This window comes from Vidua chalybeata, chromosome 6 (assembly GCF_026979565.1).
Source record: "Vidua chalybeata isolate OUT-0048 chromosome 6, bVidCha1 merged haplotype, whole genome shotgun sequence".
In the NCBI taxonomy this organism is placed as follows: Eukaryota; Metazoa; Chordata; class Aves; order Passeriformes; family Viduidae; genus Vidua; species Vidua chalybeata.
Window position 1 is genome coordinate 39,586,066 of NC_071535.1, and position 16,973 is coordinate 39,603,038.

Genomic DNA, 16,973 nt, shown 5'->3' on the forward strand with positions numbered 1-16,973 from the left:
GAACCACCGAGCAAGGGCGACAGCCTCAACACACCATGGATTTGTTTTTAAAGGGAAAAAATGCTTTATTTTTTCCAGACAGAAAGTAAGTGATACAGTCCAGTCTATTCCTGTCCTCTGCCAAGGCCACAACTTTGACTGGGCAGGGATCAGGCATAGTACTGCAGATTGGCTTTTTTCTTTGCTTGAACCTCCAGGATTCCTTCCATGTAGTCCTCGTGGGTGAGCTCTGTAGCTCCACGGCGGAGGGCAATCATCCCCTGCCCAATGAGAGGGTATTTAGAGAGGGAATGTGAGCACCACACAAGTTCCAAATAACTGCTCCATTCTAGCTTTCACATTTCCCTCCCATCAGTGCTATTCCTATGGAGGAATACTTACCGCTTCGACACACACAGCCTTGCACTGGGCTCCATTGAAATCATCTGTGCAGCGAGCCAGTTCCTCGTAGTTCACGTCAGGGCTGATATGAGCAAATGGGAAAAAAAGTCTGAGAACATGTACCAAACAGAAAAAGCAACGTAGGGAGTTTCCTCAGCCCCACAGTGAGCCCCCAACAAGTGACTGCCAACCACTTCTCAGCCCTGAGGTACCAGAAGGCCATACCTGACATTCATTTTGCGTGAATGAATCTGCATAATTCTGGCTCTGGCCTCTTCATTAGGCATTGGGAACTCAATCTTCCGATCTAATCGCCCAGAGCGGAGCAAAGCTGGGTCCAAGATATCAACCCGGTTGGTTGCAGCAATCACCTAAGCAGAAGTAGGATCATCAGTGTGAGGCACCTGGAAGACAGGCCTCTTCTCCCCAAAGATTCACCAAGCTTCTTCCCTGGACATTGTTTTCCATCCCCTGCTAGAGTGCCCTGGACCTCAGCAGCACTCCCTGATAGCTCCCAACCTTGACTTGTGTATTGGGCTGAAAACCATCAAGTTGATTAAGCAGCTCCAGCATAGTCCTCTGCACCTCCCGGTCACCGGCCTTCTCACTATCAAACCTGAGGGGAAACGAGTAAAACTATCAGTATGAACCTGACCACCCTCTGTCCCTATGTTTTTAATCACATCAAAACACAGAATGACTGCAGTTCATGCTCCTTGGCTGAGGTGTTCCAATTTTTTCCTTGAAACTACGGTCCTACCATGATGAGGACTGCAACTAGAATAAGTGTCAGGAGCACCTAAGACTTACTTAGTCCTTACAATGGGGCTTATGTTGTCCAGGCCCACATAGTAAATGAGGGTGAACATCTCCAGGTGCCTGCTGGAGTGATCAGAAAACAGTTTTATGCAGCAAAAGGCTATCAGACAGATCCCAAGTCTGACAGACTTTGCTCCTGAGCCCAAGGATTGTGGCAACTGCTATCCATCTGTGACTATGTTCACACTCTCTTTCTGAGTAAGCCATGCTTTAAAAGGCTCTGCTTATGTACACAGGCAAAGGAGGCTGCTAGGCAGTTCCCAAGAACTTTACAGCATGGACTACAGCTCACCTTTTAGTGCCAATTGCATCCAGTTCATCAATAAAGATGATGGAAGGAGCTTTTTCCTTTGCGAGAGCAAAAGCATCCCGTACCAGCTTTGCTCCATCACCAATGAACATCTGCACAAGTTGTGGACCTGCCAGCTTCAGGAACGTGGCCTGGGAAGTGAAAGAGAATCAATCCTAGGCCTCATTCCACAATAGGGTCACTTCTGAGTACTATAAGAAGCCCTTAATTAAAACAAGCAAGCAATCAAATAGACAAGAAAATCCCAGCCTTTGTAACACCAATTTGTGTGTATGACCTTCTTCCCCTGGAGGTGTTCTTACTCTTTGTCAGGTACTATTCTACAGCAGCACACACTTTCACAGGTTCCTTTTACCTTGGTCTGGGCAGCACATGCTCGAGCTAAAAGTGTCTTCCCTGTTCCTGGAGGCCCATACATAAGGACTCCTTTGGGTGGCTGTATACCCAAATTTTCAAATTTCTCCTTATGATTCATCGGCAAGACAATGGCCTCCACGAGCTACAACACAAGAAAAATATTAATACATAAAGCCATTCTTCTCCACAGATCCAGGCTGTCTGCTTTTGAGTTGAAGTTCAAAGATGCTGTCCTCAGTCACACCAGAAACTATACACAAAGTATCACCTCTTGGATTTGTTTATCCAGCCCCCCGATGTCACTGTACTGCTCCGTGGGCCTCTCATCCACCTCCATGGCCTTCACCCGTGAATCATACTCAGTAGGCAGAGTCTCCAGGATCAAGTAAGAGTCTTTGTTCACCCCCTGTAAAAACAAGTCCTTTGCTTTTAATAGGTTCCCTCAGATAGCACTTAATAAACATGCAATCAAAGCTGATTTACTAGACCTCAAGGTTGCAGGAATAACCAGCTTTGACACTGGCATTCATCAAACCACCCCAGCTTGGCAGAGTGGACAATGTTACGGTCACATTTTAAATGAGTGGTCCAGTTTATTTACAATAAAAAGACAGGGTTTAAAAAACTTACTAAGTGGTCTCTAAACTTTCAGCATCTAATTGTATGTATAAAAGACACACAGCCCAAACTGCTTTTCTTTACTACAAATTTAACTGAACCCATAATACCTATCTATGAAAATTTTAGTAGAGAAATGGTCTTGGGGAAATCTGGACAGATTTGTCTTCTTTCTTAAAGGCAAGACATGCACAATTTTCTGGCCACCATCATATCCAGCTATCACAATAGTATCACTCACCACCAGATCTCCAGGCTTCAACTTCTCAGCATCAACCAACCCAATAACAGGCAGGAAATATGTCTGTAAAAAGAAATCAGAGTGAGCAAAATCAGATATACCAGGAGAAGATCCTTTGCATCATTCCTCACACCTGGTTGGGCACATGGGTCTTACCTGACGTGTAGAAGTCTTGATCACAGCACACTTGCCCTTTCTCTGGGAATCCAAGTCAATGTTTGCTCCATCCTCCTCCTGGTCATTTGGGTCAACATCCAGTAGCTGAAAACCAGAGTGAAAGAGTTCATAACTATGTAACCAGGCGAGCAGGATGACCCCAGGATTAATGCTTCTAACATACATGCATTGGAAGAAATAAAACTTTCCATCATCCATCAGCAGTAGAATCCTGAAAGCATTAAAGCTCTCTTGTAAAAATTGATTTCTTATTTTCCTTATGAAGCAGCACAGAATAGTGCATAGAAAGACATTACAAAATTCAGAACAAAGTAGTAGCTAATGGCACTGATTCCTTCTCCCATACAGCAGCTCACATTAAGGCTTAAGCTCATTAAGTTTTAAAAGAGTAGTACAAAGCAATCCCATTTTTAATAGCAAACTATCAGCATTCTTTTTCCTATCATCAGAATTACTGAATTACAAAAAGAATGTGATAGACTAACAGAGTCACAGCCTTTCATTCACTGTTTCACAAGTTTCAGAGAGCATGCGTCCAACTTCAGATGCTCAAGTTTATGCTCAGAAGGGCTGTGCCACCCTCTGATGCTTGTTAAGTACAGATGAACAGTACCCAAAGCCTAAGGAATGACCCAGAGAACAAGTGGGCAAGAGACGTGCACTTAAAACCAACAGAAAAACCTGAAAGTCCTGGCACTGGCAGCATTGGTAGTCTGAGAGTATTCCATCCAGGTCTTGGATCCCTGATGAGTTCCCTGCCACAATAAATTGCACACACTTCTCATATCACTACGTAAAAGCTCACCATCCTCACCTCAATAACATTGGAGACAAGGTATGGCAGGGTTTTATTCACTTTGATCTTTTCACTGTTTTCTTTGATCTTGTCTTTCATGGCCTGAAGCTCGTGGGTCACTCTCAGTACCTCACTCTTCATGATCTGCAATTGGAACACAGAAGAAAGAAAAAGGAATAGTGTCAGAAAACTGAGGCAAGATAAAATTAATAGATTGTTCCAAAAGCAAATGGTTACAGAAATCTAAGTCTGAGGAATAAAAGGAAACGTAATATAAGAAAAAAAGCAAAGCCAGTGAATTAGCCAAAATTTGTTAGGAATCGAGGCTACACAGTCCATTCTGGTCTCCAACTAATCAATAACCCCAAATAATTTCTTCCCAGTGTCACTTGTAGCCTCAGCCTAATCAGTGCAACAGCTTACAGGGTTGCAATGTAACCTACATAACAATATGGCCCAGATATGGCAACTGTGGTTTGGTTTGGATGTGATCTTTTAATATATACAGATACACAACTATATATACACACCTATTTTAGTTATGTTTTGCAAGGTGGTTGGAACTAGATGATCTTTAAGGTCCTTTGCAACCCAAACCATTCTATGATTCAGCCTGGAGAAGAGAGGGCTCCAGGAAGACCTCGTGGTGGCCCTTCTGTATTTAAAGCTGTCTTGTAAGAAAGATGGGGACAGACTTTTAGTAAGACCTGTTGCAACAGGACAAGGGGTATGGGTTTTAAACTTCAAAAGGGTAGATTTACACTAGATATAAGAAATTTTACAGTAACAACAGCAAAACACTGCAACAGGTTGCCCAGAAACATGGTGGATGCCCCATCCCTGCAAACATTCAAGACCAGGTTAGACAGGGCTCTGAGCAACCTGGTCTAGTTAAAGACATCCCTGCTTATGGCAGGAGTTGGCCTTTAAAGGTCCCTTCCAAACCAAACTATTCTATGATTCTATGATCGTACTAACTGTAAGGAAAAAAAAAACACTAAGAAAGAAAATTCTGTACTCCCCATCCAACAGTGAGTACATTTACACCCAACACAGATGTCTGCAGTGCTGTCTGGCTGACACTGACAGGCCTTTTCCTCCCTTTCCTGGTTAGTCACACAGAGTGCAAATACACACTTTGTGATCCCCACTGAAGTGACTGGAACACCAAGAGATCTCAGGAGACCTGGTCACACCTGAATTGGGAGTGTGATTCTGTTCAATGGGGAAATCCACTCTTCAATAAGAAACTATCTTTTTAAAAGTCTTTATGCCTAAGCATAATACTGTGCTATAACACATTCACAGGACAGAACTGTTACAGGAGCCAATACAGAATCTGTTAAATAAAAATGCAAAAAACTTAATAAATTTGATTTAATAAAACAGTCTAGAAAACATTCAAGGAAAAGTGCCTGAAGGGAAAGTTCTGACAAACATTTTGCAATTATAATGCTCTTACTATAAAATGAAGAAGGGTACTTCTACTCCTTACTGTATTCTGCAATTTAAAAATAAGGCACATATTTACCTTTACTGTCTTTAAAGAATAATAAAGGACATTAGTAAGTCAAAATTACTTGTGGAGCCTGAAGCAGTATAGGATGAAGTTACTCTGTAGAATTTATGAAATATTTTATCTCAATACTGCTAACACTGGGCAGCAAACATTCTAAATTTGTAAGTGCTCTTTTATGCAAAACACGTCTATCTCAAGACAGGTCTATCTGTTTAACATCTTCATGAATGAACAAGCAAGGGGATGGAATGTTTTCTCATTGTGTTTGCAGATGACACCAAATTGGGGGCCATAGTCTCTGCGTTCAAAGGCAGAGCTGCCACACAGAAACCTTACAAAAAATGAGGACACGTGTAAAGCCCCGCTGCAGGGAGGGAAGTGCATCTTGCAGTGACACATGCTGGTGACTGTCTGGCTGAGGAATGGACCTGGGGGTCTCCATAAGAAAATAAAATGAACAGGAGCCAGCAATATGTCCTGACAACAAGGGTGGCAAACAGCATCCTGGGCTTTACTATCAGGACTGCAGGCAGACCGCAAGTGTTCAGTCCCCTTTATTTGATACTTTTAGATCCTACCTAGAGCACTCAGTCTAGTTTTGGTGTCCTCCCCCCCCACCCATACAGCAAAGACATGGATAAACTGGACTGAGTTCAGCACAGGGCTACCAAGATGGCTGGGGCCTGGAGCATGGGCCCTCCTGAGGGAGGTGGGTTTGTTCACCTAGAGAACAGAACAGCTGGGGAAAGAGGTATCAAAGAGACTGAACCAGACACTTCACAGGAGTACACAATGGGCAGATGAAATAACAAAGACTGAAACAGGTGCGGCTCAGACTGTAGCAAAGCAAATCTTCATCCTCGCGAGGTCTGTCAAGCAGCAGCACTGAAGACCGTGCGAAGCAGTGCAGTATGTGTCTTTAAAGGCTTTCAAGCTCCAACCAGACAAAGCCCTGAGTAGCTTTATCAAGGTTTATCAGGGTTATGGCTGACCCTGCTTTGAGAAGGAGTTTGGCCTGGAGGTCTGCTCAAATCCCTTTCAACCTGAATTACCCAAAGATCCTACCTGACTGAGGCCACAGAACAGACTTCCTTCTCCCTTCTGCCTACCAGGCAGGGAGGGCCTGTGTAACTTTAGCTAAAGCATCCATGGCTGCGACGAACAGCCGCCCCCTCAGCTTCCTCGTGTCGACGCTTTTCCAGTGATTCTTCCCTACCTTCGTGGTTCAGTACTCCTCAATCTGCTGTTTAACCGTGTTCAATTTTTTGCTGTCCCCGTGGCTGTGCTAACCCGCCCGCCGCGAACAACAGCAGCACAGAGCTCCCGGGAGGGCGGCCCGGCCCGGCTCCGCTCCCCGGCCCGGCGCGGCCCCCGGCCGCTACCTTGATCTCGCTGTCGAGGAGGCGGGTGCGCTGCACGATCTCCTCCGTGGACATCTTCAGCACCTCCTCGCCGACGCCGTCCTGCGGGGTCACAACGGCAGCGTTACCTTCAGCCCAGCCCGCGGCTCGCCCCGGCCCCGCCGCCCCCGGTCCCTCACCTCCGACTCATCCCACACCGACGCCATCTTTCCGCCGGCTCGCAGGCGCGCGCACGGCGCGGCGGGTTCGGGGCGGCAGATTCCGCACCGCGGCTTCCCGGCGGCGCAGGGCGGGGACAGCGCCACGGGCGGGACGTGCGGCCCGGGGGTTCCGCGCACCCTCCTCTCCCCCGGCGCTGCCGCCGCAGCCCCAATCGTGGTCCCCGCCGCCCGCGGCCGTGCCGAATCTGCCGGCGGGGCGGGGAGCGGCGGCGGGTCACGTGCCGCCCCAAACCTGCTGAGTGATGGCGGCGGCGCCATCGCGGGGCGGAGCGCGGGCGGTGCCCGGAGCCCGGCGCTGGCGGCAGACGGTGCGGTCTCCCGGAGAAAACCTTTATTACAGTCAGTGCCCGTACACAGTTGCGAGGGGGAAGGGAGCGGGGCCGCGGGAGCGGGTCAGCCCCGCGTAGGAGAGGCCGAGGACGCCCCCCGCCAGGCACAGCCCGAGGGGGCCCGGGAGCGGCTCCGTCAGTCCCCGGCCGAGCCCGGGGCGGTCAGACGTAGCCGGGCTTCACCGACAAGCGGCGGCAGTTGGGGCAGCCGCGGGTCCCGTTGGTCTGGAGGCACCTGCAACGGGAGGAGGTCGGGTCAGGGGGGCTCTCCGCGGCCGGAGGCTCCCCCAGGGCGGCTCCACGGCTATTGTACGCCACAGAGCTGTTCCCCGCGGGCCCTCCCGCCACGGGCAGAGACTGCATCTCTTTCCCATCCCTTCCAGGGAGGCACTTCGGCAAATTCCTGTACAAAAGTTTGTTCCTGTACTGCTGGAGACAAGTCCACAGAGCTCATCGGGCATATCTCACTGCCCAGTAGTTTGATGCTAATTCTGGTGTCAATGTGAGACTTTGTTTCTAAATTCTTAGTTTTCAGAGTGTTTTGTAACACTCGTGTTTCTGCTACAATAAAATGATGGTGCAGCTAACTTCTTTCATGGCAGTATCATGATAAGTCTGAACAACTTCTTCAGCTATGTGTGCCACTAGCCAAGGGAGAAAGTGAGGGGAGTCAGGAAAAACCCAAACTGCCCGTGGGAGTGAAGAACTGATTCCCCAGGAGGAATCAAATAAGAATCTGTGAACTGAGTTGACCACCTACAAAGTGACGACATCAGTGAATAATTATTTAGAGGACAAGTGGGAGTGTGATGGGTATGATGGCTAAATCTCACCCTCCAAGGCTGTGAGACTCTTAGCACTGCAATGGGATTCTGCAAGGCAGGATCAAGACAAAGGTAAGCAGTAATCAAGACAAAGACCTGTGGAACAGCATGCATAGGACTACTCTGGGCATAAGCAGCTCTTTCCTGTGACTAATGTCATGACAATCATTTTAGTACTTCCAGCTAATTACTTCAAGTGGAAGAAGTGGGAGCAAGGTAGTGCCTGGAGCTGGTTGTTCTTCTCCCCAATGGACTCTCCACACATGCCACAGTACAGCTCCATCTCCTCCACACATTCATGGAACTTCACTACATGGTCACGCAATTCTTGCTGCTGCTCCTTCGTGCGATAAATCCTTTCACACAGGCAGTGGAGCTTCAGCAGGCCGAGCTGCACGTGAAGGACAGAAACATAAGACAAGTGAACAACAGGGTGAACACAGACCAGAAACAGGAGTGGGAATGCCACAGCCCCATCAGCCAGCTGGAGAAACATCAGCAGGCTCAACAATTCCTGTCATTAACCCTTCTTGTTTGTGTCACAAAAGGTAAGACCAGGTTTGAGACTCTCAGCAGCTCTTCCACTCATGGTTTCCCTGAGCTACCTCTGACATACAGTATTTCACTTTCCTTTGCCTCCAGCCAGCACACAGTTCAGCAGCTGTTCAGGGCAAAAATGTTTTTCAGGAAGAGACCTCTAATCCTCTAGTTCTCTGCCTGTTTCACACCCCATTTTCACTGCTTCCCATTCTCCTTTGCCTATCCCATTGTGACTCCTCACTCACTTTTCAGACTTGCAAACTGATGATTATCTGTGCAACTGCCCACAACCAAACACTTCCTGACAAAGGAAATCCTAAACACTCACTGGTTAATAGGAATGCTAATGAGCAACAACAAGCCTGGATAATTCAATGTTTCACATCTTATATTGCCTGACACAAGACTATGAAGAGTGCTGAAAAGAAGCTGCAGGATCCTACCTTGTTGCCTAGTCCCTCTGCCAGCTCCTGTGCCTTTTCAATGCTCTCCAGAGCCTGTGAATTGAGAGCAATGGTCGTTAGTTCTCAGTCAAATATATGAAAAACAGGCTTGTATGAATGTCCTATGAGAATTATTTTAAAAAAGAGGTAAAGAAGTACAGAGTAAAATTTGGATTAACAAGTATCCTTGCAACACTGGAGAATCAAAAAAGCTTTTTCTGGGAGGGCAGATTTCCCTCCCCTCCCAAAAGTTAATCCATGAGAAAAGGTTGGTTTCTGAAAGACCACAAGTAATGCAAGAGCTACATTTCTGTCACAGACACTCAGTGTCAGTGTTGGCAGAAGCTGGTCCCCAAGCAGAGAGAATAGAGACTTATTTAAACTCAGTCCCACATGCTCATTTGGGGCTGGGATGGAGCACTAGCAAAGCAAGCCTTGTCCCCATCCTACCTTGAAGGCTCAATAATTGTTGGGTAACTTCAATTTCACTTGTATCAGAGGTGAGGAAAGGGATCACCAGCACCAATACACCACACTCATCCATTTTTTTCCCTGCTGTTCATATATCCACCTTGCCTTACTTACACATGGTGTGATGTAGGAGTGTTCTGGTATCCATTTTTAAGATCTGAAGGAAATATTTAGCATAGCAGCTGTCATACCAAATGACTCCCTGCTTTCATCTAGATGTCACAGTGTTCCTTGCTGTTCTGATAATTAGTCTCTCTTTTCCAGAGCTATTGAGATCTGCTTCCTATTTGTCCAAGGGGAAGAAGAGGTCTCCCTTGTGATGCAGTAGTTTTCAGGAGGAACATTATAAAATTTCTACCCTACAATTTGGCATTACTGCTATTGTAGGAGGAGAGGACCAGATGAGATGGAAAAAAAAGTGCTGTGAATGCAGAGGAGATAGCATTAGACTTGTGGTGGCAGCAACAGCCTAGGATAAGGAAATGGTAGGAGAGGGAAGCAGGAACTAAAGGCCAGCAGGGAGAACATAACTGGGAACTGTGCTTAGGAAGACTGAGTGTGTACTGGAAACTCCTGAAATTAATGACTGTGAAAAAGAATCAAAGTGAAATGTGTGGGGTAGGGGAAAAGATGTTGACAAGTCTAGGAGACAGTTTGTCTTGGACAGGAATATGAGACTGCACAAGAATGAGGGCAAGCAAGCTGTGAGCAGCCTGTGAGGATCTGGAATAGCATTGATTACATTACATGCAAATGAAATGGACTAACTGGCCAAAGAGACTGGGAAGATGGAGGAAGCTTGAGCAAAAATAGGGAATCTGCAAGTGGAAAGTCAGCAAATTGCTTTACTAAGTAACTGATATATAGGGATGAGTAGCATGAGAAATGGAAACTGGGCCTGGCAAGTTGAAGAACAGGCTTGGTGAATATTCAGGGATGTGACATCTAAGGAGGTCACATTTGGTCAACAGACATAAGGTTCCTGACCCAGCAGGGCAGACTTCTCTCTAATGCCTGGAACAGAATACAAGATTCCTCCACTTTCTTCTTCTGTGGGATTTGGTGAGATTGGAATTCTGTGCAAAACCCTCATCATGTTCTTACAAGTGAGAGCTGCTTGATATCACAGTGGCTTGACACAGAATCAGTGAATGGAAGAGTTTGATGAGTGCTCTGAATATTCTCTCCTGCAGAGGACTACCTGCTGTGTCCTGTCCTGTTCTTTTGATACTGAACTAACTTTTCAAGTCCATAGTTTCTTATCTCATTGCTAACACTGTGTTTACTTACTGAGATTGAGCAGTGTGTCTCACCCAGCTGATTCCCTGATGGGGGCACTCAGACCCTGAACTTGTCTATTCTGACATATACTGGACATACGAAGCATCTGGGATGCTTCATTTGAGCTAAAATTCTTGGTGTCTCAGTATGAGTGATAAGAGTGAATTTTCATCATATTTAGACCCAACCAGCATCTTGATGTGGTACTGTGCACAGTTGTTCAGAGCTAGTTCAGGGCTAACCTTTGAGCATTTAATTCTGTGGGTGAGTAATGTGCTGCCGTGCAATGTGCTGCATCTAGTGCAGTCTGGACTTTAACACACATACACACTGCTTAAGCATTTTCAAAATAAGTAACTTCACCCCTTTGTTCTATATTGACTGGTTGTCTATCCCCAAATAAATTCCCGCTCTCATTCCTCTGTTTCACATCAGAGTTTACAGACCGTCAAAGTTTCTCCAGGAATTTTATGCCACATTTGCCTGCAAAGCACATGGTGGAGCTGTAGAGCTGTCTAAATATCATTAGCACATCAATGAGCTTAGTCATCTAACCAAAAAGTAAGCAGGGGAATATATTTCAGAGCATAAGGCTTCCTTCCTCCAGTGCTGGTTTCTCAGCATAGAGCTTAAAAGTCATCAGGATTGACTAATGAAGCAATTATGTAATTTAGCAGTCTGACTCAGAATGGATGTTCCTACCATTAGTTACAAATTCCTGGCTGAGAGAGACCATTCAGAGAAATATAACTCTACAAGCAACGGACCCCGTTGGTAGAACCAAGGGGGTACAGGTCTCTTCTGAACTGTACCCTCACCACCATGCAGTACAAGACTGTAATCTTGTCCTACAAACCTCTGTAGAAACAAGTTTGCAACTGACCTTGTCCAGCTCCTTTTGAATCATCCAGCACTTAGTCACTCCTAGTAGCACCTGGATCAGGCCCAGGCGGTTTCCAATCTCTGTCATGATGCTCATGGAAGAATCATACCGAGGGAAAGCTGTCTGCAGAAGCAGGGAGGAAAACACATGTTTTGCTATGAACTGCTTTTCATGCCCTCTTGCTATTCCCCCATCCTTCCTGGCAGGAAGGAACTGTACCTGCACGTCCCTACGACTGCGATGGATATCTGCAAAGCAGAGCAGACACAGTGCTTGCAGTGGCCGGTCACCATGCTGCAGGGCAATCTTCATGGACTCCTGAAAGAAATTGCCTCTGGTCAGTAGAACAGCTTGTTCCTGGTTCAAAACAGCAAGGCTGGGACTTTGCACTCCAGCCACTGAAAGCTCAGCTCCAAAGAAGTGGCACCATCTTTTAAGGCAAGGAAAAAACTTTTCGCATGTTCCTAACCAAGGGCCATTCATAGACCCAAATTCTGAAGGCCTCTGGGCTACAGAAACCACAGCTCTAAGACTGGAAGGCAGCAGGAAGATCTAGAGTCAAGTGTGAATGGCAGGGTATCTCTCTTGCTCCAGTCCCGTGGCAGGATGCCCTGGCAGAGCCCCCCCCAGCTCTGCCCGTGCCCTGTACCTCACAGCAATCCATGGCGTCTGCCAGGCGCCCCAGCTTCCGATAGGCCACGGCCATGTGGTACTGGCTCATGGCACGGTACTTCAGGCTCCAGCCCTTCCCGTAGTCATTCACCAGTTCAGCAGCTTTACATGGGAAAAACAAGGCTTTCTCATAGTCCTGTAAGGCACACAAGCACACAGACAGCAGTTACAGCAAAAATAAAGTAGAAAGGAGAGAAGGAAAAAGCCCAGCTACCTTTTATTTACTAACACTGCAATAGTTACCAGATTTCTGTGTATCTTTAACTCATGCTGCTCCTCTTCCATGTGCAGTATTTCGGTGGATATCAAATTGTGAAAGATGGAATTGCCATATACTGAATTCTTATTATTCTCTGGGTTCAGGACACTGGGACAATGACCAAGCAAAGGAATTTGATGTAGTATGCCATTAACTTTATTCTGCAGGAACCATTTGCCCTCCTCTAAAAGCAAAGGCTGAAAACTTTCTCTGCTTTTACATCATCTCTACTTGTAACATCTACGTGGAGCCTTCATTTTCTCTAAACGGTGAATTTGGATCTCCAAGAAGCTCATTATCCATCATTGCAGGAAAGAGAAACTCCTGGCCTCATCAAATTCACAATAAATAATAATACATTTTAAACATATTTTTTTTGCATTAAAAGCATGTTAGAAATAAATCTTATTTTACAGTAATTATGTAAGCTATATTAATATATAAAATCATTCTCAAGTAAGTTATATGAGACTGCAGAAGTGAAAAAGTCCTTAATTTTTTTTAATTCTCCACAATACAGAAAGGAAACCACAGCTTCTCAAATTTCCTTTCTCCCTTATTTCACACCTGAAAAGTATTCAGCACAATGTTATTTTCTTTATTTTTGGTCACCACACTTCATGTGATGATCTTCTGTGAGTGAAGAAATCAAGACTTTGTGAGAAAAACCTATTTTTTGCTGTTTGTACCAGAAGTTAGAATTGGCAAATCACCCCTGTGCTCAGTCCCTGCCTGATTTTACCTACAGCTGCTTGCTGGCAGCTATTTGCCTACAATAGTGGTAGAAGTAGAGAATCCATGGGGTTTGGCTGCCAGCCCTGTGTCTCTGATGTGATCTTCTTTGAAGCTAAGTTTGATCTTTTCAACACACATATTCACAGCTGCTTCTGCTGTGCTGTGTAAACATGACACTAATCCTCCCATCCTTACTGTGGAGGAGAATACTCCATTTGGATTTTACAAAGGGATTTTAGCTTACAATGCTCTCTCAGTACTTCACTTCCTATAGGAAAGACAAAGGCTGAAATTCACGTGATTTCCAATGCTTCCCTGAATCTGTGGGGCAATCACCCTCCTGTCCCTTAGGTTACTGTACCTTTATCTGGGTGTAAAAGTTCCCGAGGCTGCAGCAGACTCGACACTCCAGCATCTTGTCATCGTTGTTGTGTGCGTAGCGTAAAGCTTTCTCAAAGCACTCCAAAGCCTTCTGGAAAATGCTGAGGCCCAAGAAGGCATTGCCCATGCTGAGGCTCACCTGGCCGTTCAGCTGCATGCTCACAGTGGTACCCTGCATGTTCAGGCACGTCTTACAGTAAGAGATTGTTTTCTGGAATTCACAGAGTTTCTCATTGCTGCGAGCCAGGTTTAGGTAGCTCTCTGTAAGGAAATCTGGGTCTTCCAGCTCCCGTGCTGTGTCAATCTGGACCACTGCAAACTTTTTGAGTAGAGAAGATAGTGTTTACAAAAGTGTGTAGTTTCTTTAAATACAGCTCAAGCCCCCACAGAGTAGCATCCTGTACTGGAGAAGAGGGTTGTCTCTGACCAGGGCAGACAAGGCCATCAGCACATGGAGAAGCATTGTATGCACTGAGCAGTTATCTGGTGGTTTAAAAGGCCTATGAAGACCCAGAAGAAACCTCTCTCCCTCTTCACACAGTCTCTGGGCAGGGAAGATGAACTAGGCTGGCAGTAAGGGGAAAATAGCTGTTAAATGGCCCTAAAGAGAAGCTGGTGAAGCAGGAAACATCTGAAACAACACAGTTCTGTTTTCTTTCACTCCGTGTAATGTATCCCACTTTCTCTGGAATTCCTAAACTATTAAAATACTCTATTAATAGAAGAAAGTAAGCTACTTCTTTAATGAATTTTCTACTAACAAATTGCAGCCTCAATATTGACAGTTTTAGTTCTATAACCTCCAGGATTTGATGAATACTATTCTCTTAAATGAAGTCTCTTTCAGGTGGCAAACTTTTCTAATCAGTAACTCTTATGTTTTGTGATGAAGCAAGCACATTGCTGGCTTGATTTAGTATCAGTAGCAAAGGTAAGTAGTTGGCAATTTTCATTAGACATTCTCAGTTAGGATTATGGAAGGCAAATTCCAAAGGAATCAATTACTTCCTTTTTATATTGTGGCTACACATAATAATTTAGGCTACTAGAACATTTTACATCCTTTGGAAACAAAAAAAAAACCCAAATAAAAAACCACACACACAAAATCCCCCAAAAAACCAACAAAACAAAACAAAACCACACCAAAAAACCCCACAAACAAACAAACCCCCCAAAAAAACAAAACAAAACAAAAAAAACAAAAAAAACCCCAAACCCAAACAAAGCCCCCAAACATCACCAACCATAAATTGTGTACATTGAGTTTGTAATTATCTTCTCAGTTTCATTACAGTTTAGGAAAGCTTTTATGTGGACTCAGTGATGCACACTAGCTCATGCTTCCCCACATTCCCTTAACTTTGTACAAGTTCTTCAGCATTTCCTGATTGCCACAGCCTCTTCTCTTGGTGTGAAGTAATTTTTCCTCTCCAAAAGAGGTTGAGCATCACAACTGTTCTTAAATCACTTTTTATTTCATGCCTTTAATTCTGACCCTTTTTGTCCTGATATTTCCTCTCTCAATGGCTTATTGCTAAAGTTCTCCTTTCTCTATCCTTTGATCAGTTGCTGTGTAAAATCTTCAGTTTGACTGAAGCCATTTTTCCTTCCTAATACTGTGAAGAACTAAAATTCACCAACTCTGATCCCACTTTCTCATCTCTTCTCAGGTAAGGAATTATGTTTGGGTATACTAAGCTCACTCCTTTGCCTTTTTTTTTTTTTCTCCATGAAGTCTTCAGTATTTCCTTCAGGTAGCTACAGTCTGCTGTTTTTGCCAGCACCTAATTTCACACCACTTAACAGAATTGTTTGTTTTCAAATGTTTTCCTAGTGTATTAATACCTCTCCTTTCTTCTTCATCCTAAGTATTTGGTTTCAATATAGGGCTTTGACATGTACATGGCTTTATCAGTAAGGTATACTCCTCTCCCCACTCCAATTCCAAACAGAGCTACAAAAAACTTTTCAATGAGATGTAGACACCCCTTTCATATTTTGCTCTAAATGCTTATAATAGCCAGTCTAGCAAGAGGCAACCCAAAACATCAGGACGAGAATATCAAAGCCCTTTAGTAAGACCCTATTTCAGGCTGGGATAGTTTCTTAAGACTATTACAACACTCTCTTGCCTTGTCTTACAGATTCTTGAGTTGCTCTCCCAAATGCTGCCTGCTGCTTTCTGTACACATGCTCGCTCTTCTCAGATCACACACCAGCTTCTTTTTATTCATTTAATTAAACTGTTTATCCTCATGTGCTTGAAATGTAACTTCAGCTGCTTGTTACCACTTTTCCATCAAGCCCCATATCCTTCCTTCTTTCTTCCATACTGTCCTGACAACTGGAAGCTGCTCTCTGACCTCAACTGTGAGACATCTGGGATGTCCCAATTACCTCACCAAAAGAGCATCTTCTTTTCCCTCTTAATCAGCCCCCTGGCGAACAAATAATTGCAATTAGAAAACCCCCATATAAGGTCTGTATTAGATATCAGCCAGAAGCTGAACAAGATAACAGACTTGTCTCCACAAGATCAATACTTATTCTACAGAATCCACTTGGAGTTCTACTTTTATCCTGACATACACACTGTAAACAACTTGTGGACAAAGGCTCTGTTCTCATATCTGTTCCTGGAGCCTGATAACATGGTGTGCCTGTATGTGGGAAATAATCAAGACAGCTTCCCATGAATAACTGGAGAACTTAAATAACCCAGGAATCCTGATGAACCAGACCCAGTGAAAAATCATATTCTGTGTATCTTGTGGGCTGAAGCTCTTGGTGAGCACAGTGATTACAGCAGCCCAGAACATGCACTCAATAGCTGCTATTTTCTGTTACACACAAAACACCCCCCACTTCAGGTTCTGATCTCCAGCCACATTCCATCGTGGGTGCGACACAATGGCATGCATTCATCTCCAGTTCACCTTACCTTCAGCATGTCTTTGTATCTGCCCATCTCTGCATGAGCAGTGATGAGGCAACCCAAAACCCGAAACCTGCCAGCAGGATCCGCAGACTTCTCCAAAACCCTCATCCAGACTCGCAGGGCCTTTTCAGTCTGGTTAGACTGGTAAAGATGGAGTCCTTTCTCTATCTGTTGCTTTGTCTGGTCCTGACCCATCTCCCATGGATTAAAAAGCCTCATACACTAACCTCTAAGGATAGCAAAAAGGACGTGCTTACAAGAGAACACAACAATGCCCCACTAGAAGAGGGCAGGTTGTGTGCTCAGAGGGCCCAGAGCCGTAAGAGCCCAGCCATGTCAGGGGGCTGGAGCTGTGGTAGGCAATAGCAAGAAGTGGTTGCTCAGCACTGAAGGCAGAATCCCAAATCCACTAGG

The 16,973-nt window shown here is 45.1% G+C and overlaps 3 protein-coding genes and 1 long non-coding RNA gene across 4 annotated transcripts in view; 1 reads left to right on the forward strand and 3 right to left on the reverse strand.

Annotated features, from left to right (window-relative positions):
* Nucleotides 1-40: 40 nt before the first annotated feature.
* On the reverse strand, nt 41-7,154 carry PSMC3 (proteasome 26S subunit, ATPase 3). The gene is made up of 12 exons (XM_053945155.1): nt 6,759-7,154; nt 6,601-6,681; nt 3,718-3,843; nt 2,883-2,987; nt 2,727-2,789; nt 2,136-2,273; nt 1,866-2,009; nt 1,493-1,641; nt 901-997; nt 607-752; nt 382-463; nt 41-260 (listed from the first exon to the last, which is right to left on the reverse strand). Exons 1-12 carry the CDS (start codon nt 7,056-7,058, stop codon nt 150-152), a joined length of 1,542 nt encoding a protein of 513 aa, XP_053801130.1. The 5' UTR covers nt 7,059-7,154; the 3' UTR covers nt 41-149.
* LOC128789335 (uncharacterized) lies at nt 7,053-7,716 on the forward strand. Its single transcript, XR_008431382.1, has 2 exons — nt 7,053-7,139; nt 7,513-7,716. It is a non-coding gene; the product is annotated as an uncharacterized LOC128789335 (long non-coding RNA).
* Nucleotides 7,117-16,778, reverse strand: RAPSN (receptor associated protein of the synapse). The gene is made up of 8 exons (XM_053945174.1): nt 16,563-16,778; nt 13,599-13,937; nt 12,221-12,379; nt 11,791-11,889; nt 11,572-11,694; nt 8,937-8,990; nt 8,145-8,344; nt 7,117-7,364 (listed from the first exon to the last, which is right to left on the reverse strand). Exons 1-8 carry the CDS (start codon nt 16,776-16,778, stop codon nt 7,292-7,294), a joined length of 1,263 nt encoding a protein of 420 aa, XP_053801149.1. The 3' UTR covers nt 7,117-7,291.
* The window catches only part of CELF1 (CUGBP Elav-like family member 1), a 68,886-nt gene continuing 65,788 nt past the window's right edge, over nt 13,876-16,973 (reverse strand). Inside the window, exon 17 of the transcript XR_008431381.1 lies at nt 13,876-13,937. The gene's annotated coding sequence lies outside the window, so the exon portion shown is untranslated. The remainder of the gene's footprint in view (nt 13,938-16,973) is intronic.